This window comes from Leiobunum rupestre, chromosome 4 (assembly GCF_980474605.1).
Source record: "Leiobunum rupestre chromosome 4, qqLeiRupe1.1.hap1, whole genome shotgun sequence".
Taxonomy (NCBI): domain Eukaryota; kingdom Metazoa; phylum Arthropoda; class Arachnida; order Opiliones; family Sclerosomatidae; genus Leiobunum; species Leiobunum rupestre.
Genome location: NC_143387.1, coordinates 1196151 through 1216006, shown reverse-complemented (window position 1 = coordinate 1216006; position 19856 = coordinate 1196151). Strand labels below are relative to the sequence as shown.

General features: G+C 36.5%; 1 protein-coding gene and 1 long non-coding RNA gene across 5 annotated transcripts in view; both read left to right on the top strand.

The window, feature by feature from the left end:
- The window catches only part of LOC149945853 (uncharacterized), a 63849-nt gene extending 44834 nt beyond the window's left edge, over positions 1-19015 (top strand). For 3 of the 4 annotated variants that reach the window (XM_090172727.1, XM_090172728.1, XM_090172731.1), the window contains 2 exons: positions 15328-18592; positions 18713-19015. In XM_090172727.1, coding sequence (XP_090028853.1) covers positions 15328-18539 — 3212 coding nt within the window. In that variant the 3' untranslated portion in view covers positions 18540-18592; positions 18713-19015. The remainder of the gene's footprint in view (positions 1-15327; positions 18593-18712) is intronic. The other variant, XM_090172729.1, reaches the window with a different exon arrangement.
- Positions 856-1260, top strand: LOC149945854 (uncharacterized). The gene is made up of 2 exons (XR_016480285.1): positions 856-1083; positions 1142-1260. It is a non-coding gene; the product is annotated as an uncharacterized LOC149945854 (long non-coding RNA).
- Positions 19016-19856: the final 841 nt, after the last annotated feature.

Genomic DNA, 19856 nt, shown 5'->3' with positions numbered 1-19856 from the left:
TCATAAGAGCTGCGCATGTCAAATAGTGTGTTTGGGGGCAAGCCGTTTTTTGCTTGTAGTATTTACCTGCATTTCCTTACGTGATTTCAGTACGTAATTACTTATTTAGTAAAAATAAAATGGTTTCATGTTGTATTACCGGTTGCAAAAGTAGAAGTGGGAATTCCGATTGCAAGTTTTTTAGAATTCCAGTCGCTCGACGAAAGATTTGGGGTAGAATTATTAAATTATACAATAAAAATTTCAATGCCAAGGCTTGTATGAATTTGAAAATTTGTAATCGACATTTTATATCTGGTGGGCCTGGATGGGAACGCTCTGATAAAGATTGGATACCAACTTTAAATTTCCCCAAAAAAATCAAAAACTCTCCATCCAAATTAAAATTAGCCTGTCAAAGAAACGATCGGGCAGAAAAAAGAGGAAAAGTAAAAGTAAGTAAGACAATAATAATAACTTTGAAGCCTTTGGGTTTGTAGTCAAATAATATGATAATTAAAAACTCATTTTTAACCATTTAAGGAAGAAGAATATGGAAGGTTTATGGCACGCTCAATGCTACAGAAAAGGTTGATGTGCTCTTTACAGTTTCATAGCGGTTACGCTTGCCGTGATATTAGCTTAGAGGAAACCAAGAACATTTCTTCTGAAGACATCGAAATGACACTTAATGAATCACATTTGGGTAATACAATCTCTAACCTTATGGGAGACGGTTAATAATTAAAAGATTTAAATGGAACTGTTCAAGAAATGGATATAAGTGAACGCGCACAAGTGATTGGTTCTAAGGTTGGCTGTCAAGAAAACTCTACCCTTGACGCTAATGCCAGCTGTAGCATCTCTGATACGAAAGAGGTAGCAGTGCAGGCTGGGTTTTCAAAAAAACGTTCGATCAATTGCCTGTCAGACTGAACATATGGACTTTGAACAAGAAAATAGAACCCTCCGAGAAAAATTAAAGGAATTGGAAACGCAGTTAAGGGACAAGACTTGGACTGTTGATAAAATTAAAGATAGTGATGCGATGACGAAATTTTATACTGGTCTACCAACATTTGTAGTTTTCATGTGGCTTTTTAGGTAATATTTAATTGCGGACTAAATAAACCTGTGATACTTAATGTTATTTTATTTATAGTTTTTTGTAACCAAAAGCCGAAAGAATGACGTACTGGAAAGGAAATCAATCCAAACAAATAATCACTAAGAAGAGAATTTTTAAACTTTCCTTTTTGGATCAGTTTCTAGCCGTGATGATGCGACTGAAACTTGGGCTTTTCGTTAAAGACATTGCGGACAGATTTGATATTTCACCTTCAACGTTTTCTGATATTTTTGCTACTTGGATAAAACTTATGCAACTAGAATTAGCTCAACTATTTCCTTCTCCAAGCCGAAGTTTGATAGAAAAATATATGCCAGATGCCTTTAAAAAATATCCTAATACAAGAATTGTGATAGATTGTGCAGAAATTTTTGTAGAACGTTCCAAATCTATGACAACCCAAAATTTAACTTTTTCTAATTACAAGCATCATAATACTGTAAAATGTTTAGTTGGTATAACTCCTGGTGGAGTGATTTCATTTGTATCCGAAGGGTGGGGTGGTCGTGTCTCAGATAAAGTCATTACTAGGGACTCCAATTTAATATTACTATTGGAAGAATCTGATAATGTCATGGCGGACAAGGGATTTCTAATCGAAGATCTTTTGAAAGAAAAGAATTGTGGGCTTAATTTACCTCCCTTTTTGAAGGATAGAGCGCAGTTTTCCGAGAAAGAAATAGTTGATACACGAAGAATAGCGGAATTAAGAATTAATGTAGAAAGAGCAATAGGTCGAGTTAAAACTTTCCATATTTTTGATGGCACAATGCCTATAACTATGACCAAACTCACAAGTAGCATGTTTGCGGTATGTTGTTATTTAACCAATTTATACGAACCCTTGGCATAAAAAATCTTAAGTTTTATACCAAATAAAATGTTAATAGGAACATTATACAAGACTAGTTCAATTAAATCTCATAGCACCTGTTTTAAAAAACTTATCATTTTTATAAGACTAGTTCAATCAAATTCACTTACCACCAATTTTAAACAAACTAATCATTTCTAATTTCAACTAAAAATGGAGCAATATATTTTGAGAAAAAATTAATTAACTTTGGTAGAAGTCTATTTTCCCAGAAATCTTTATCAAATAAGATTCGTTCACGGAAAAGACCACCCACAGGAGCTTCAGTGTATAAAACAAAATCAGCCCAAGATAAATTTTTGACTGCCATTTCTCCTTGAACTTGACTAAAATAGTGAGATTTTCTATCTAGCTTAATTACTCCATTTTGTGATTTGAGATAAAAGCTAGGGAAGTTTTGTACAATATCTAGAATTTTCATCTTCGTTATGTCCGTTCCTTTCACTGCGCTGGAGCATTTTATTTCTAACACTCCTTCTGTGTCTACTGTATTGTCCTTTATGATTCCATCTCCACTAGCCCCAATGAAAGAATAATTTTCCCTAAGAGACAGGCCACTAGGTTCAACATGGACTTGAAATTCCTCTTTATAGCATTTTCGCGCTTGTTCTTCCAATTTTCTTCCCCTTAATATTGCGGGGGGCAATTTGGCGTAGCTATAGAATTTTAAAATTTTAATTTCTATGTGTACTATTAAGAATTTAGAAGGATTCAAAATACTATCCACGAGTGACGAAGGGAAGGTTTTTTCTTTGCATGCCAAAATATTTCCAAAGTGGGAACTCGTTATTCTTCCCCTTCTTAAATCTTTCCATAACTGACTTGATGACTGTGTAATGGTTGCCGCCTCTATGAATTTTATCGTTTCCTGTAAAATAGTTTGATTTTTGACAAACAAATTTATAATTGACTCGTCAATTGCAACAAAAGTCAAACCTGTGGAAATAAATAATATAAAACAATATTCTAGCATAGCTGTAAGCAAAATCTCTTACGAGGTTTATAAAGTAGGAACGAAATTTCATCAGGGATGCGATTCACACTTTCATCTTGAACGCCTGTATGATCATCTAATTCCCAGAAATGGGTAGCGCCAGTTTTAGGATAAATTGTTGCAAGCGACATCACAGCTAATTTCAAACGCATTGGGTCATCCGGCTTTCTGTCATCAGGATGTCGTGGGTCAAATATATGATAACTAATGTTTTTTTTGGTTCGGAGAGGTCTTCATTGATTTTTTTTTCTTAGAAACTCTTTCACCTGATAAGAGCCTAGGCTTATTGAAACTAATTTCAGAAAGGGGTTTAGCCTCATATTTTCTTGTTTTTGGTGCAATCCTTGCACAAGGTTTAGATGTACAGGCAACCTCAAAATCTGTATCCTCTGTTTTAGCGTATTTCTCTAGGTAGAGAAGTAACGCGCCAACATGAAATCGAACTGCTATGCCCCCAAATACGTTTCAGCGCATGCGCGCGCCTAAGTGCGAAAACGTCTATTGAAAATGGATTAATCCTCCAAATGTTTGATTTAAAAACGGGATTGACTATTTTGCTGAATTTCTGAACTGTCTGAAATGCTGAATTTAGAAGGAAACCTTCTATAAATCCTATTATCTGAACTTTTTGACTATTTTGCTAATTTCTGAACTTGAAATTTCAAATCACTTCATTTTGGTTTCTGAACAGTTCCTTTTCGGTTCTGTCTGAACCTTTTGACTATTTTGCTGAATGCGGAATTTCTGAACTCGAAATTTCAACAAAGCATTTATAGCCGTCAGAACAGTTCTGTCTGAACCTTTTGACTATTTTGCTGAATGCGGAATTTCTGAACTCGAAATTTCAACAAAGCATTAATAGCTGTCAGAACAGTTCTGTCTGAACTTTTTGACTATTTTGCTGAATGCTGAATTACTTAAGTCGAAATTTCACATCTGTTAATTTCGGTTTCTGAACGGTCACTTTTCGATTCTGTCTAAACCTTTTGACAATTTTGCTGAATGCTTAATTTCTTAACTGGAAATTTCAACAAAGCATTTATAGCCGGCAGAACAGTTCTGTCTGAACTTTTTGACTATTTTGCTGAAAGCTGAATTTCTGAACTGTCTTAACTTTTTAACTATTTTGCTGAATGCTGAATATCTGAACTGTCTGAGGCTTTTGACTATTTTTCTGAATGCTGATTTTCTGAACTTTTTGACTATTTTGCTGAATGCTGAATTTCTGAACTCAAAATTTCAACAACGCATTTATAGCCGTCAGAACTGTTCTGTCTGAACTTTTTGACTATTTTGCTGAATGCTGAATTTCTGAACTCAAAATTTCAACAACGCATTTATAGCCGTCAGAACTGTTCTGTCTGAACTTTTTGACTATTTTGCTGAATGTTGAATTTCTGAACTGTTTGATTTTTTTTAATATTTTGCTGAATGCTGAATTCATTAACTCGAAATTTCAACAACGCATTTAAAGCCGTCAGAACTTTTGTGTCTGAAATTTTTGACTATTGTGCTGAATGCTGAATTTCTGAACTGTCTGAACCTTTTGACTATTTTGCTGAATGCGGAATTTCTGAACTGTCTGAACTTTTTGACTATTTTGTTGAATGCTGAATTGCTGATCTCAAAATTTAAACAACGCCTATATAGCCGTTAGAACGGTCTGGCCTGGGATAAAAATACGCATTTATGGAAAAATATAAAAATATAGCTTACATTTAAGAATTTTTTTATTTCTTATTTGTAAAGAATAAACAATTAAATACAGCTCACATGTATACAGTGTTGTTAAAGGTTCAGGGCGTAGAGAAGAAACTTGGCGGGAAAAATTTTAATATCTGACTTGCAAAGCCAAATAAGTTAAGCTTCATAAATCCATAAATATTTCGAGATGTAAAAGTTTTTAGTAGCCGCATTTCTTACAGTGTTCATTGTCTACTTTCGCGTTATTTCAAGCTGAACTCTTTTAATTTTGTATTTTAACTTATAAAATTAATATTTAAGTGTAGAACAGCCTCTTGTTTAGTGACTAAAATAATTTTGACAATTTTAAATTTAAAAGTAATTAAGTTATTACCTTTTAATTCGGACCCCCGGAGCTAAACAAGTTGGGAAAGCGCCCAAACTACCCTTTTTGTTAGGACCTTAGATCTCGTTAACTATTAAAATTAGAATTACCAAAATTATTTTAAGCACAAGAGGAAGGTTCAGCCTAAAACGAAAAATATAATTCAATTATGTAATTGTTAAAACAGAAACGTTCAGCTTGAATGAAAAAGAGGCTTTTACTGTATTCTTCTCCCTTAATAAATAAATGTTTTTAATTGATTTTTCACTTAAAATTTCCACAATTTCTTTCGATATCGTACAATAGGATTATAATTGGTTGGTGATTGGCGGGTGGCGGGAAGTTTGAATTGGGCAATTTCTTTCGATATGCTAGAATAGGATTATAATTGGCCGGTGGCGGGAAGTTTGAATTAGGCGATGTGAAACTAATATTCCAGCAGGGCTGACTTGTTAGTTTCACATCGAAAATACTTATAATTTCTTACTTTGACGACACCGGGATTCGAACCGCAATTTCTGACCGCGTAGTCTCCAAAACCGACGCCATATTAAAGTGAGCAACGCCGTCCTCTCCAGAAACGTTGTTTGAACTTTTAGCGTTATACACTTTTATAGTTTAATAGTTGGTCCAGAGATGTCACTCTTGCCCGAAAGTTTCGGCGCGTTTTTTGTTTGAATATTTCATCGAGCAGTTAGTTTGGCGGGAAGTTTGAATTACACTTATTTATCTCTTTCTTCCGCCCCCTCCGACCAACCCCCTTAAAGGGAGAGCGACCGAAAAAAACCATTGGTCTCGTTCGATAGAACTCTTTGACGCACAGCCGTTAATTTCCGCCCCCTCCGACCAACCCCCTTAAACTAATTTCCTACTTCCAATAACACAAATCGTTCGCCAGTATGGTGCTAATTAAAGTTTTTCCTCTTTGTGACCCAGATGGTGGGCGGCATCCACTCTTTAACTTAGGATGGCAATTTATATATCAAACGAAAAGAAATCACGTAGCCTCAACAGCTTTTGTATAAGTTTGCCTACCTATGTCTACTAAGGGTGTATGGGTTGGCTCACCCGAATACACCGATGTCTAACTAATATTAAGGCCTGGGCTAACTTGTTGTCTCTCGCTTAGTCGCATTTAGTACATGTTGTTTGTTAGTGGTAAAGTAGGATATACGACGTATTTAAAAAACTTTACAATACTAATTTACAAATATAGTCTTGATACTCTGGATTTCTATTTCTCTAATTTATTGTAAAGCCTGTCAGTTTTCACAAGTCGTTTTGAATATTTTTCAGTTGTATTTTTAAAAGAATTGGTTTTCTAAAATGTTAAAAGCATTACTGTCACACTTTCTAATTATGAAATAGTTAAGATTGAACGTATGAATTCAATACAAAATATATTGTATTGAAATAATTATTAAACGTAGAGTGCAATGACGTTAATAATTACGAATTTTGGTCTCTCATAATTATTTTCCCTGCTTTTCCTTAATTTTCAGGAAATGTTTCATTTTCCCTGATATTTCCCTGACTTTTATGCTTTAAATAAATTTCCCCTGATATTTCCAGGTTTTCAATGTTTGTATGCACCTTGATAAAAGCGACTGTTGCCTTCTATCTTAATGGACAAAAATGCCGTATTCGGGCGCTCACCCTTTTTTGAGATTGTGATAAAAATAATAAAAATAGCAATGAAAAATCTTTTAAGTAGTGTTTCCCCAATCCCAAGGACTAACACTGCTTTTAAATGTTTCTCCCAGGCCTTGTAGTAGGAATAGTATAGATCATAATTATACTTTCCTAATTTTCTATATTATTATTTAGAGCGTTGGAAAGAGTCATTTTTCTTAGGTATTTAATTATTTAAACGCTAAGGGTGTGCAAAATATTCGTTCAGACCAAATAATTCGATCGAATACCAAATCGAATATTCGATTCGTCGAATCAAATACACTTGGGAGAGTTCGCGAGTATAGATAGGAAAAAAGTATTTGGTTTTTTCAAATATTTTTCAAACTGGTCGAATAACAGCCGTTTTTTTTTCTAATTTGTTGAGTTTCAAGGCCATCTGAGGAGAACGCTGTGAAATATCCGAACTAGTGCTTATTTACGGCACCTCTCTATAGTCCATTATGCATACCGTGTGTATTAAAACTTCTTAGCGAAAGGCAGAAGCTGTTTATTCTGGCACCTATTGGCTAGAATATTTGCGTTTTCTTTGGTTTATAATTTTCTAGAATAGCAAAGTAAAACTAAAAGGTAAACCAAGTTCAAAACAAAACTAATAACTGGGAGACAGGTTGAAGTAAGTAATTTTTTGGATTTTTCGGTTTTTAATTTTTGAGTTTACTAAATTATTGGTTTAAAATTATTATAAATAAAATTAAATATTATTTTTATTTGTAATAAAAGATCTGCTCCTTCGTGTTTTACATATATTTAAAAACTCGAGATTTGAACGATGTCTTTGCTAAGCATGTAAAATATAGCAAATCCCTTTATTTTAATTGTAGTTAGTAGTTACTAAGGAATAAAAGTCGCTAGCTGACTTGGAGCTGGGGTAGTTAAACTTAAAAGTGTGTATTTTAAATTAAGTTAAATTTTATTTATTAAAGTTATTTATTTAGTTTATTTATTAAATAAAATAAAATATAAATTTAACATTTGGTTTAGTATTTTACTATTGCAAGTAAAATGAACAATGATTTCAATTCCATTTTTAATTTTTTTGACAAACTATTTGGTTATTTGAAAACCAAATACGTCGAATTATTTGGTATTCGAAATACTATTTGGTATTTGATCAGTTAACTGGCTATTTGATGATATAAATATTCGATTTGGTATTTGACGTGCCTTGAAAAAAAATTGATATTCGATTCGATCCCCAAAAAAATGGTATTTGCACACCTCTAATATTAAACACTGAAAACCTGAAATCGATTAGGTATATTAGTATTACCTAAACGAAAATAATATTTCGTATTGTGTCGTCATGCATCCTACTGCATCTTAATTCTATATTTTTAGAAGGATAGGAAGTGATGGCGCTTTCGCGCCGGGAAGAAAACGCGCGACTGCGCAGTAGCTCCTTCCTAAAATTACCCAGTCAAGGTCAAATATCGCTACCGTGAAGGCACCAAAGCCCATTTCGCCGTTGAACGATTTGGCCTTGGGGTGAGTAAAATGGGTAAAAATGACTTCATTATTTTGTAAAACTCCACGCTCTTCCCTTTAGGCCGTTTATACAGAGGCACCTAGTCATTTCCTTTCCTTCTAAAAATATAGAATCGTTGTTCTAAACAATTATATACGAAAAGATTTGAGCGACAATTATATACGAAAAGATTTGAGCGACAATTATATCCGAAAAAGGTTTGAGTGACATAATCAAGGGGGTCTCGAGTACGAATAAAAATGCTATTGGCTGAACCAGGTGACGTCACCGGTAACTATGAGAAGGCTAGCATTTTCCGAATACAGTGACGACGTGTACTACAGTATAAGGCTGAGTAGCAGACCTAGAATAATACGACGCATAAACCAAAACCCCCTTTTCGAGGCAACCTTTTCTAGTCTATATTTTACCAACCTTGTGACCTCGCTTGTGACATAATAAAGTTTAAGTTACAGTGTTTCCCTAGCCCCGGGCCTTCTGATTTCGAACAGATAATTGGAGTTTATGAAATGTTTTTAACGTATTATCATTTTAGGGTAAAATGAATGGTATGTTCCCATTTAACCCAATTTTACCTTCTTCAAAGTTATCAGTTCTCCCAAAAACATGGTGTCCCATTTGTCCCAATTCAATTTCTCCGAACCGGAGTTCATTTAACCCAAAAATATGTATTCCCATTTTTCCCAACGATCAAGTTTCCCAAAAATATTGATTCACATTTCTCCCAACGATCAATATTCCCAAAAATATGGATTCCCCTTTCTCCCAATCATTATTTTCCAAATATATGGTAATTGCGCGGTTAAGTTAGGTTAGGTTAGGTTTGATTAGGTTAGTAGGCATATCCTAATTGTAGTAATATAAAGAATTACTTGGACTTATTTCATGTAATATATACCAAGTGTAATTCCCAAAAATATGGATTCCCCTTTCTCCCAATCATTATTTTCCAAATATATGGTAATTGCGCGGTAAGGTTAGGTTAGATTAGGTTAGTAGGCATATCCTAATTGTAGTAATAAAAAGAATTACTTGGACTTATTTCATGTAATATATACCAAGTATAATTTTGGGACAAATGGGATTTGGGAAAACTATTTTGGGACAAATAGGATTGGGAGAAATATGATTGGGAGAAATGGGAGTGGGAGAACTATTTTGGGCGAAATGGGGGTAAACCAAATGAATGGTGTAGTAAAAATACAGAAAATAAATAGAACTTACAAACTTATAGAAGCTCAACTTTGTCTTTTCCCGCCAATTTACGTAGTTGTCAAACAGTAACATAACTAGAAAAGCCCGCATATTACGCTACTTGACATCAAATACGCTAAATCTTGCACGGTCTTTTTTTTTCAAGATTAAAAGAGATCTTGCAAAAAAGGCCGCGCAAGTTTTTGCGTATTTGATGTCAAGTAGTGTAATATGCGGTATATATTTCTTATTTGCAGTGGCGTAGCCAGAAATACGTCAAGGAGGGGGTCGAAGTATGTGAATGTTAAGAGGGGGTAGCGAAATTGGTGAAAATTTGGTACAGTTAAAGGTAGATCCAAGGAGAGGGTTTTTGACACGGAAACCCATTTGTCTACGCTACTGCTGATTTGTCAACGAATACTGCCGGAAAATTTAAGACCTTGCCCATGGTTTGATTTCACTACGTTCATGGGCTGAGACATTAGGACGTAGTGTTGGGAAGAGGACCGAGGGGTAAGACCTTCAAGAACTCAGGTGTTCATTTGCTATTGGAACTCTTATCAACTCCCCTGAACTCTAGAGAACTCCCACGAACTCTCAAGAACTCTCAATTTTTTTTTCCTTTTCTGGCGAACCCTCCTCGAACTCTTCATGAATTCTTAAGGGTAGTATTACTCTCTGTCGAACTTTATAACAGGTTAGGCAGGTCGAGCTTCGGGTCGAGCTTATGCACTCTCTCCGATTTTTAAATGAAGAAATTATTTATTTCCCTACATGCCATACTTAAAAAAACATTTCGATTAAATTTTAAAGTTCCCAGATTACATTTCATATGCTTCAGGTTCAATTTTAGAGGCCCTATATTTAAATTTTAGAAGCCCCTAATTTCACAATGTAAAGCCCTTTTGAAACTTTCAGGTAGGTCTGGTCTGGGTGAAAAATCGGAACCACTCCTTCTGGGTAGAGTTTGCAAGTTCTCTCCCCACTGGTTTAAGGGGTTTTCCCCCGAGATCTACGGTTTGCCCTTCCACTGAAAAATTGTTGAGGTAAACGGTAATAGTTAGTGTAGGGAGCTGTTGGCTCGAACGCGTGGCATGCAGGGCTTGCCATCACCCTCCTACGCATTGTAACCCGGCCACCTGAATTAATGGCTTCAAAAGTCGCATGATGACTTCGGCCTATGGTGGTGCCTTGGGTATAAGCCTAGCTGATTATTACCCTGGCCTATTGTTGGCTCGCCCTCTTGTACTAAAAGAGATGAGCGCGAGCGTGGGCTCGAACTACACACTGTGAAAGAGAAGAGCGCGAGCTCAGAAATTTGGTTTTTGGCTATCTCTGTCTAAAACTTCCACATCTAAAACTAACAGAGGTGGGCAAAAATTGTGAGCGAATTCTGAAATGAACGCTCAGACCTTTTTAATTTGAGTAATCAAGTAAGCTAGTGCTCAATACTGGCGATGCTATTTTATCTCTCTTAAACTGAACCAGCTCAGGCCGAGCGCCGTGAAATTCTCTCAGTCACTGATCGTACACGGTGCGTTGAGCGAAATCGGCTGATCGACACGCTAGCCTGCTCAATTTGAAGCACCACGTCCTCCAGCGGCGGGATAATTCGTTCACTAGAAAGCGCTGACGGCGGGCTGAGTGAGATCGCGCCGAGAGAAGCGGTAGTTTTTTAACATAGGAATTTCTTAACGCACTGAGCGACGGGATAGTCTTTTTTTCCGGAATTCGTACAAGCGACAAAAAATGTCGACGATCTGAGCGACGGATTTCGTTTACGATATTGAAAATTGTTATTCTACTCTTTCAGCTGGGCGATGTCGGTACTGGATCAGTCACTCGTTAGTACGAACGACGGAATTTTTCTCCCGGGAGGTGCTCCTACAATTTTCGTCAATCATAATGCGTTACTGAGAAATCAACTGTTTCCGGTCAGCTGGGGAAAATACGAAACATTCAGTGCTAATAATATTATCTTATAACATGGCTAATGTAAACGCTTAAAGATCGGGAAAAATATCGAACAGCCAAATGGAAATAATGGTGAACTTAATGTTATCCAGAATTTTTGTCCTCGAAACAAAGTGCAACATTTTCAAATAAAACGAAGGCTGCGTTGTGGGACATATTAGCTTTAATGCTAAATAGCGATGGCAGAATCATGGGCAGAGACTGGGAATTTGGCGTTAACATTTAAGATTTGTAAATCATTGTCGCATATCTTAATTAAATTATGAAATGAAAAATATTAGTATAACGTCTTAACAGTGCCAATTACTAGATAACTAACTATTTGCACATTTAAAGAGTGGAAACCTATGCGGTTCACAAACATGTGCTCCGAAAACTTATCATCTCTCTGAAGTGGAGCAATTATGGCAATGTGTCCCATCTACAACACCTATTGTGCCAGGAAACTCCGTCTTTTCATCAAATCTAGCAAATATAATGTATTTTATTTGGACATTTTTAACAAATGATAAATTGCTCGTAATTTACATGTTTTTCGGTCATTGGGAATTAAATAATCTCTGGCATAAATAAATCAATTACAGCCTGTGTGACGGAAGCAACACAGCTGCTAGCTTTTGGCTGGCTTACAGCTTGAACAAGGTCTTGCCGTACAGTGAGTTGGTAACTTCCAACAGCAAGAAATCTTAAAGCCACCTAAATCTTATAAGGAATAAATATCTTCCAAAATACTACTTAAACGAAGTTATAATTAACTCACTTTGGTATGGGATTGTATTGCCAGAACTTGATTACCGCTAAGCCATTACACCAAGCGTCTACACAAATTTTAAAGAATATGTTTATCTATTGTAAAAAATCGTCGAAAATGTCTTTCGTTTAATTCAAATGCCCGCGACTTATCTCTAATTACTCTCTGTTGCCGAAAATCGCACCGCGCCAATCGATCCGCAAGTTCTGCTAATTTTAATATTTCCAATCTAACAAGGTTGTCGTCCATTTTGTTTAAAATTTTGTTCCATCAGTTCCCAACTACACCCTTTAGCCATGTCGTTCATTTAACGATAACTTTTGGTAGTTACCTACGAGGATTTTCTGAGCGATTGAGTAGAATATAAATTTTCACTCCTCACAACAAACATCATTTTGAACGACTTTTTTCTGTCGTTCTAAAGTCTAACGATGAGGGTGGAATAGACCTCCAGCTTAGTCACTGCTTCGGCTGCTATTCTTAAGGTCTCTTACCCCGCTTCTTTCCCCTGAGATTTTACCGCGTCTCTAATGGACACACCAATCGAGACGTTGGATGCAATTTTAGCTCCGGTATATAAAAATGTTCGACCAAGGAATGTAGCTCCCTTTTTGAGAAAAGACATGGCCAATATATTTCCAAGACCATATCCTTTTTGCAAGGCTACTCTACGGTATACCGAAATTGATCTATATCTAATTTGATTTAAGTAATAGTTATTATAGTCGTTTACAGAAACGTGATCTAAATTACGTTGAGACTTGTTTATCATTTGACTCGCTAGCCATAAATGAACAGAAGAAAGATTTTACACATGATGTTATAGATAAGTCTATGTTCTTCGGGGACTAAAATGAAGAGTGACATGAACTTTTCCTCGTTCGAAATGTATAAGCTCACCCATTTCACTAATAATATTAATTTCAATGGTTTGACAATTGTCATTCGCAATAGGCATATAACGGGGTCTAGAAAACTCCTTCCCGACAATGTCACCCTCTTTTCCTTGAATTCTTAAAATAAGGGAAAATATGAATCTTTAACCTATCAACTTTGTATTATATCAAATAATCAGAGTATATGAACAGAGAATGTAACCCAGCGTCCATATCACAGGCAAAAAATAACGCTGGCATGGAAGTAACTACAGTTACATCTTTGCCTGGAATTCTCGTGAACCCCAATAAAATGGCGTTTTAATGCGGTATGTAAACTTAGTTCATTCCTTTAATCTCGATAAACACCCGCTGATTAGGTTTGTAATAAAACTCGACCCTCGAGTTATTTTTTGTCCATTATCATTGAGTGACTTAATCTCTAGTAATTTTTCGGTAGAGCCGTAATATCCGGAAGGTATAAGAAAGCTTATATAACGCATTGAATCTTCGATATCCCTTCCCTTTCTTAAGGCCGGGTTCTTTCGAATCCTTGCCTGGTTTTTGGTTTTTTGGCTTCTTTTGCTGTGCTTCCATTTTTGGTCCCACGAGAAAAGAGGAAAGTAAAATATATGTGTAATAAACAGAAAAAAAAACGTATTATGAAAGCGTATTTCTGTAATTTAGCATTAAAATACACGACCGACTTTCATTAGCAAATAGCACGGAACGCGCGGCGAAGACTTTTTACCACCGTAACGAAAAACTTCAGATTTAAGGTGGAAAATAGCCTTCGTCATTGGTGAGACTATTTGCCACCGAAAGTCAGGGCTTCGTTCGTGTCGGTGGAAAATAGCTTTGGTCGCGCGGTTAGACTATTTGCCACCGAAAATCAGACAACCTAGAAATTAGGTGCAAAATAGTCCCGATCGCGCGGCGCTTGCTAAATCCCACCGAAATTCCTGAGCCCCGACTTTCGGTGGCAAATAGCCGTGGCCGCGCGATCGAGCCTATTTACCATAGACTTTTGTTGGCAAAAGCATTGGCCGCATGGTGGCGTTATTTACCCCCGATTTTCGATGGTAAATAGATACAGGCTATTTACCACCGAAAATCGGGGGTAAATAGCAACGGCCCACATCACGACCGCAACGTCGTCAGTCCATCGTTGTGGGTTTGGCTACCCCTTCGATAGACCTCGTGTCATAGTAAAAATACTTAAAGGAGTACAAAGTTGGCAGATGGCACACAACTAAAGTTAAGTTTAAAATGGCAACTAAATGGGGTTTAGCTTAGTAGGTTTTATAGTAATTATAGTTTCCTTTCATTTAAGAGTGTGCATGTTTCAACCATAGCTATAGTGGTTTTTTATTCGATATTGTAACGTGTGGGACAAATGTAGTCCGCTCGTCCCTTTAATTAAACAGGGCGAGATATGTGTAACAGCCACGCCAACGGGGGGATACGAGGGGATGGAGGTGGGGACACCCGTGGCGGAAGTATTCCGACCACCCGTTGGGGGATTGGTGGTCGTCCTCACACGGCCATCCACGAACTCTGCATCCCAGACGCACGGGATTACAGGAGTACGCCACTATAGCTGTATTCATATTTTTATGTCGGGTTTTTTCATGTCACGGAAGTCTTTCACGTTTATTGTCGTTTATTTAGTACTAAATAAAATTGGTCTTTTGGTTTGGCAAAATATATTTCCTTATTTCATGCCTACCCTCAAATTCAAATAGTAGTGTTCTCAGAGCAGTCGGTTATAGTAGATATGCAGTAATAGTAAAATAATAGTAACAATTGCTAACTGGTCGGCCTATCCAGATCTAATAGATAGAAATTGTTATAACATGCTGAAAGGGACAAAGAATAGAAAAGGTCAATTTTTGCCGTTACAAATTTGTAATTTTTAGGATGGGGAATTTACTTTCGGCAAGATTTTTTTTATTAGGGGCCATTTTTAAATAATGGTTGTAAAATAAAAAAGTGTACACAACCATTAAACATTAAATATTATAATAATGAGACAAATTATTTACAAATAGTGCTATTATCACTGAAAAGTTATATTTTAGTGGGTGTGCTTAGAATATTTGTAGTTGCATAAATTGTAAACGACCAAAAAATCAAATAAGACTTCTACTATAGTTCATGAACATATTTCGTCGTCTTCCCAAAAGGGGCTTACGACCTTTTATCCTGACGCCACCACTTCACGTCCACGAAAGCCTTTGGGGTGCAAGTAATGGTAAATGAGTTTTTTCGGTTCTCTGATATAAGGTATACTCTCTATTCCAAATAGCTTCCATCCTATGGTCCGAATTGAGCGATAAGAAACAAAAGGAACTGCTGTCGAAGCCACTGGTGGTTCTACAAGAACAGGGTCAGGAAAAGATCAGCCTAGCGAGTCTTTTGCGAAATGTCAATGGAGAAGACATTGAAGGAATCATCGACGACAACGTCCTGTATAAACTCAACAAAGACATTGACGTTCACATAGGAGAAAATCTACCAGGGTTGGGAGAAACGGAGGCATATTTTACACCACGCGCCTTTCAATCTAAAAAAAACAAGGTTAAAGGTCTCGTCGAACTAATTGAAGGGATGCGACGTGGTGAAACGACCATCATTTGCGACGAAGCGGGAACAGGAAAGACCACCATTCTAATAAAATTAGCGCGAGAGATAAAAAATATGTATCCCACTCGTTGGGTTATCTTGGTCAATTTGATAAGCTTCTCCACAGTCTTCAAAAAGCATCTCAAACTAGAATTCAAACATGCCTCGAATGCTGTGGATTTCTTTACAACCGAAATTTACAGTTCCAAATGTAACGAAAATTTTTATAAAAATGTGTTGAGGTTGTGCTTGGAGAAAAGCGGAGGTGTTGTCCTGCTATTCGACGGCTTCGACGAAATCAGCCCAAAGTACGATAGCGTTGTCAAAGGGCTTTTAAAGGGTTTAAAGAAAAGTCGCGTAGACAATTTGATCTTAACCACGAGGCCTAATGCGACCGGAGATTTAGTTGAAACATTAGAGGCATCCCGCTATCAAATGAGAACGTTTAATGACGAAGAAAAACTTAGATTTATTGTTGAATATTGGCTTGAGACATCAGCCTGTCACGATAAGTTTATTCTGGAGTCTAAAGCAAAACATTTAATAGAAATATTCTCATTGTCAATTGGAGATTTTGGAAGGGAATTTATGGGAATTCCTCTTCAATGTCGTCTGCTAGCTGAAGTTTATAAAAAAAAATTAAATTCTTCCGAGAAGTGGGAGACAATGTCTTTGTACGAATTGTATCGAGAATTTACTAGCATGAAATTTGAAGAAGAAGAAACTAAGTACCAGAGCACGACGAATACGAGTGGGACGGAAAATCACGCCCTTATGAAAGATTTCGCCCAAGAGTACCATTGGGAATCAGGCTTCCGTCTATTGTACGGAGAAGATATCATTCTGAAATTAAAATTTCATCGGCCGAAGAAAGAAACAATGGAGTTTTTACTGAAGAAGATAGAGAGAGTGGGCATCATGACGGACACTGGCGAAAATCCTGTTTTTATACATCGCACATTCGCTGAGTTTTTCGTTGCGGAGTTTTTCATGGAAAGCATTAGAGACATTGAAAGAAATGAATTTTGGGAAATACTTTTGTTAGATAGAATTTGGGGGGATTTTTCTGTTCAAGTATTTTTGGGATGTGGTTTAGAAACTGAAAAGATTGACGAAGCAAAATTTCGACTTACTCGGAGCTCGATTTTGAAGGCATGGCGCCTTGATCCACAAGCCACTTTTAAATTATTTTCTCGTAAAGTCTTTACAATTACAACCGCATTGTATAGGTTTCTTTTAAACTGTTTGATAATTGACGGAAACATGCTTATCGATTTTTTCCCTCTGATAACACACTTCGCAAAACTATCAGATCCATCATCAATATTCAACGAAGTATTTTTCCATTTTCTTTCGTCGTGCCCCAAAACCATTCAAGATATTATTATAACGCAAATAAAATACCAAACACATTTTGATTGGGATAACCTTAACTTTTTTATGAAGTCAGCGTTGGAATTTCCAGGTATTAAAATGTCGAACGAATCGTTGCGTGCAAAAAAGAGTTTGTTAGATGACTTCTTAGATGCTACCACCGATGGAGACATCGAAAGCTTGGAAAAATTGCTACACGAAGCCGGTAACGACGACAACCGATTTTGGGTCCTTAACACTTACAATCTCAGTAAAAATTGGGACTCTGTTTCAGCTCTAGCTTGTGCGATAAGTAATAATAGAGAAGCGACACTGAAATTTCTTTTAGACAGAGGAGCACCAGTAAATCTACAAGTCGAATTTGGTCACTACCCTCCCCTATTTACCGCCATTAGAGCTGGTAATTTCGAGTCCTTCAAAATCCTTCTCGATAGAAAAGCCGACATAAATATCACGTACCATTATCAAACGCCATTGTCGTACGCGTGTAAATATAAAAAAACTGAACTTGCCAGAAATCTCTTAGATCTCGGGTGCGAAAGAAATGATTCAAAGGCTTGGTATGAAGCAATCAACTCCGGAAATACCGAGTTGGTACGTCTTTTATTACAAAGAGGATTCAACGTCAATCAACGTGATAGAGAAGACCAAACTCCATTACACTACGCGGCTCAACTTAATCCCAGTAGAGACAATAATTTGCGAGATAGTCAAAATATAGTCGAATTTCTCTTGTCCCATGGCGCTGACATTGACTGCGTGGATGACAATGGATGTACGGCCCTACACATTGCAACAATGGACGGAACACCTCAGACAGTCCAAACGCTACTTGACAACGGTGCAAATTTCGAGGTTGAAGATACTCATGGTGAAAAGGCTTTGCATTTTGCCGCGCAATATTTTCACACTGAATCAATTTCATTTTTGTTGGAAAAAGGTGCGAACATTGAAGCTGTTAATGAACATGGTGAGACGGCTTTGCATTGTGCCGCGTTTTATAATAAAGCTGACTCAATCTCCGTGTTGTTGGATAAAGGTGCAAATATTGAAGCTGTAAATCGTTGCAAAGAAACTGTTCTGCATAGGGCTGTAAAAGAAGGTGGAACTGAAGCCGTTTCCATCCTGGTGAGGAAAGGTGCGAATATCGAGGCGAAAGATGAGAAACATAGAACAGCATTACACTTAGCGGTTAATAAGGAAGTTGTACAGTTTTTGATGGAGCACGGGGCGGATGTAAGTGCCATGGATGAGGACGGGAAAACTCCTTTGCAGCTTGCTGTAATCAATTGGGACCGTAATTTGGAAAATGTCATTATCCCTTTAAATGAAACAGATGATGTCACTAAACAGCCAACCACTTTTAACCTTCAACAAGCGCTTTTGGTTTTAACACAACAAGAAATATGCGCAGCGCTTTCGGAAAATGTAGAGACTATTGAAGAAGAATACTGGAAATCAATAGCCAGGGACTTGTCCGATAAAATCCTGCTTCTTTTAGAGAAAGAAAAACGGATCTGAGCACAGTGCAACCATGTGAAGCTCAATTCTTCGCTGAAATCAATATTTATTAAGTAAGTTAATAAAAATAATAATAATAATAAGCTTAGCTCAATTTATTTTATATTGCTGTTTTTGCGTAAACATTCTGGGCAAAAAATACCCAAAGAGCAACAATTTGTATTTCTTTATAGGCGGACCTTAAATCGTCTTTAAAATGTCATTTTCATAACGACAGTGCTGATGGAATGCATGCATCTGAAACTCCTACAATTATCTTTTATAAATCGACACCTCGATGACTCTTAACGAACACAACCACAATCGTTGACGACTGGTGTCCACATTTAAGCAGTAAATTCAATTTCGAGTGAAAACAAAGGATTTACATTTTGAAGCTACAACTTATCCGATATTTTAGTTATTAATTCGACGCTTAACTCTGTTTGTTAAAACGAAGTTATTTAATTTCTAATTTCTCGAATCAAAGTTATATAATTGTAATATTGGGAAACTAAATTGTAATTCTTGTTTTTGAGACATCTGTTACTTTAAAACTTCTGCTTCAATTTTTCTATATTACTTTCTACCTTGAGATAAACTTATTTTTGTTAAATTGAGTTGCTGGTTTTTTGGACAGCATAGAAATATCAAAAGGTAGTCACTCCCTTGATGATTAGGTAACCCTGGTAAGATTAAAAAATGATTGCAATCCCATCTGAAGCGTTGGCGGTGTAAATATTACAAATGTTTAAAACATGATTATCTAGGACCCCTGTAACCGGTTAAAAAAAACGAGTTAACTAGGTATAATGAAAAATGAAGTTATTTGAACTTAGAGATAATGTCAATGTTTAGGCGTTTTTGGTTTCCCCTCCCCCTGGTGGGTAAATTGTGAACTTTTCCCGTCTAAGAGGAATCAAATCTTTCCGGTTTCTTATTTCTTACCTAAAACTGACGTCTTCCGAAATACAAAAATAACCAATGTTTGAACCTTAATAATTACTCAAATGTATTACTATTTCCAACAATCAAATATAACATAATTATAATGAAGAATGGCATTTTCTATCGCCCAGATGTTTACTGGCAATTTTAAAATGGCGGATCAGGTATAATTAAATTAACTCGTACATTAGTATCAACAAAAAGGCGCGAAATGCACCCAAAAACATACGGTTAAAAAGAGCAAGGGGCTGAAATCGGCCCTTGGTTGCTTCGGAATAATACTAGCTTGCTATCGAAAAGCTAGACACTTTCCCGGACCTTGTTGTGGGGCAAGGTCTATATTATATAAAGTTCAGATTTTAAACATCATTATTTATTCGTGTGGATAAT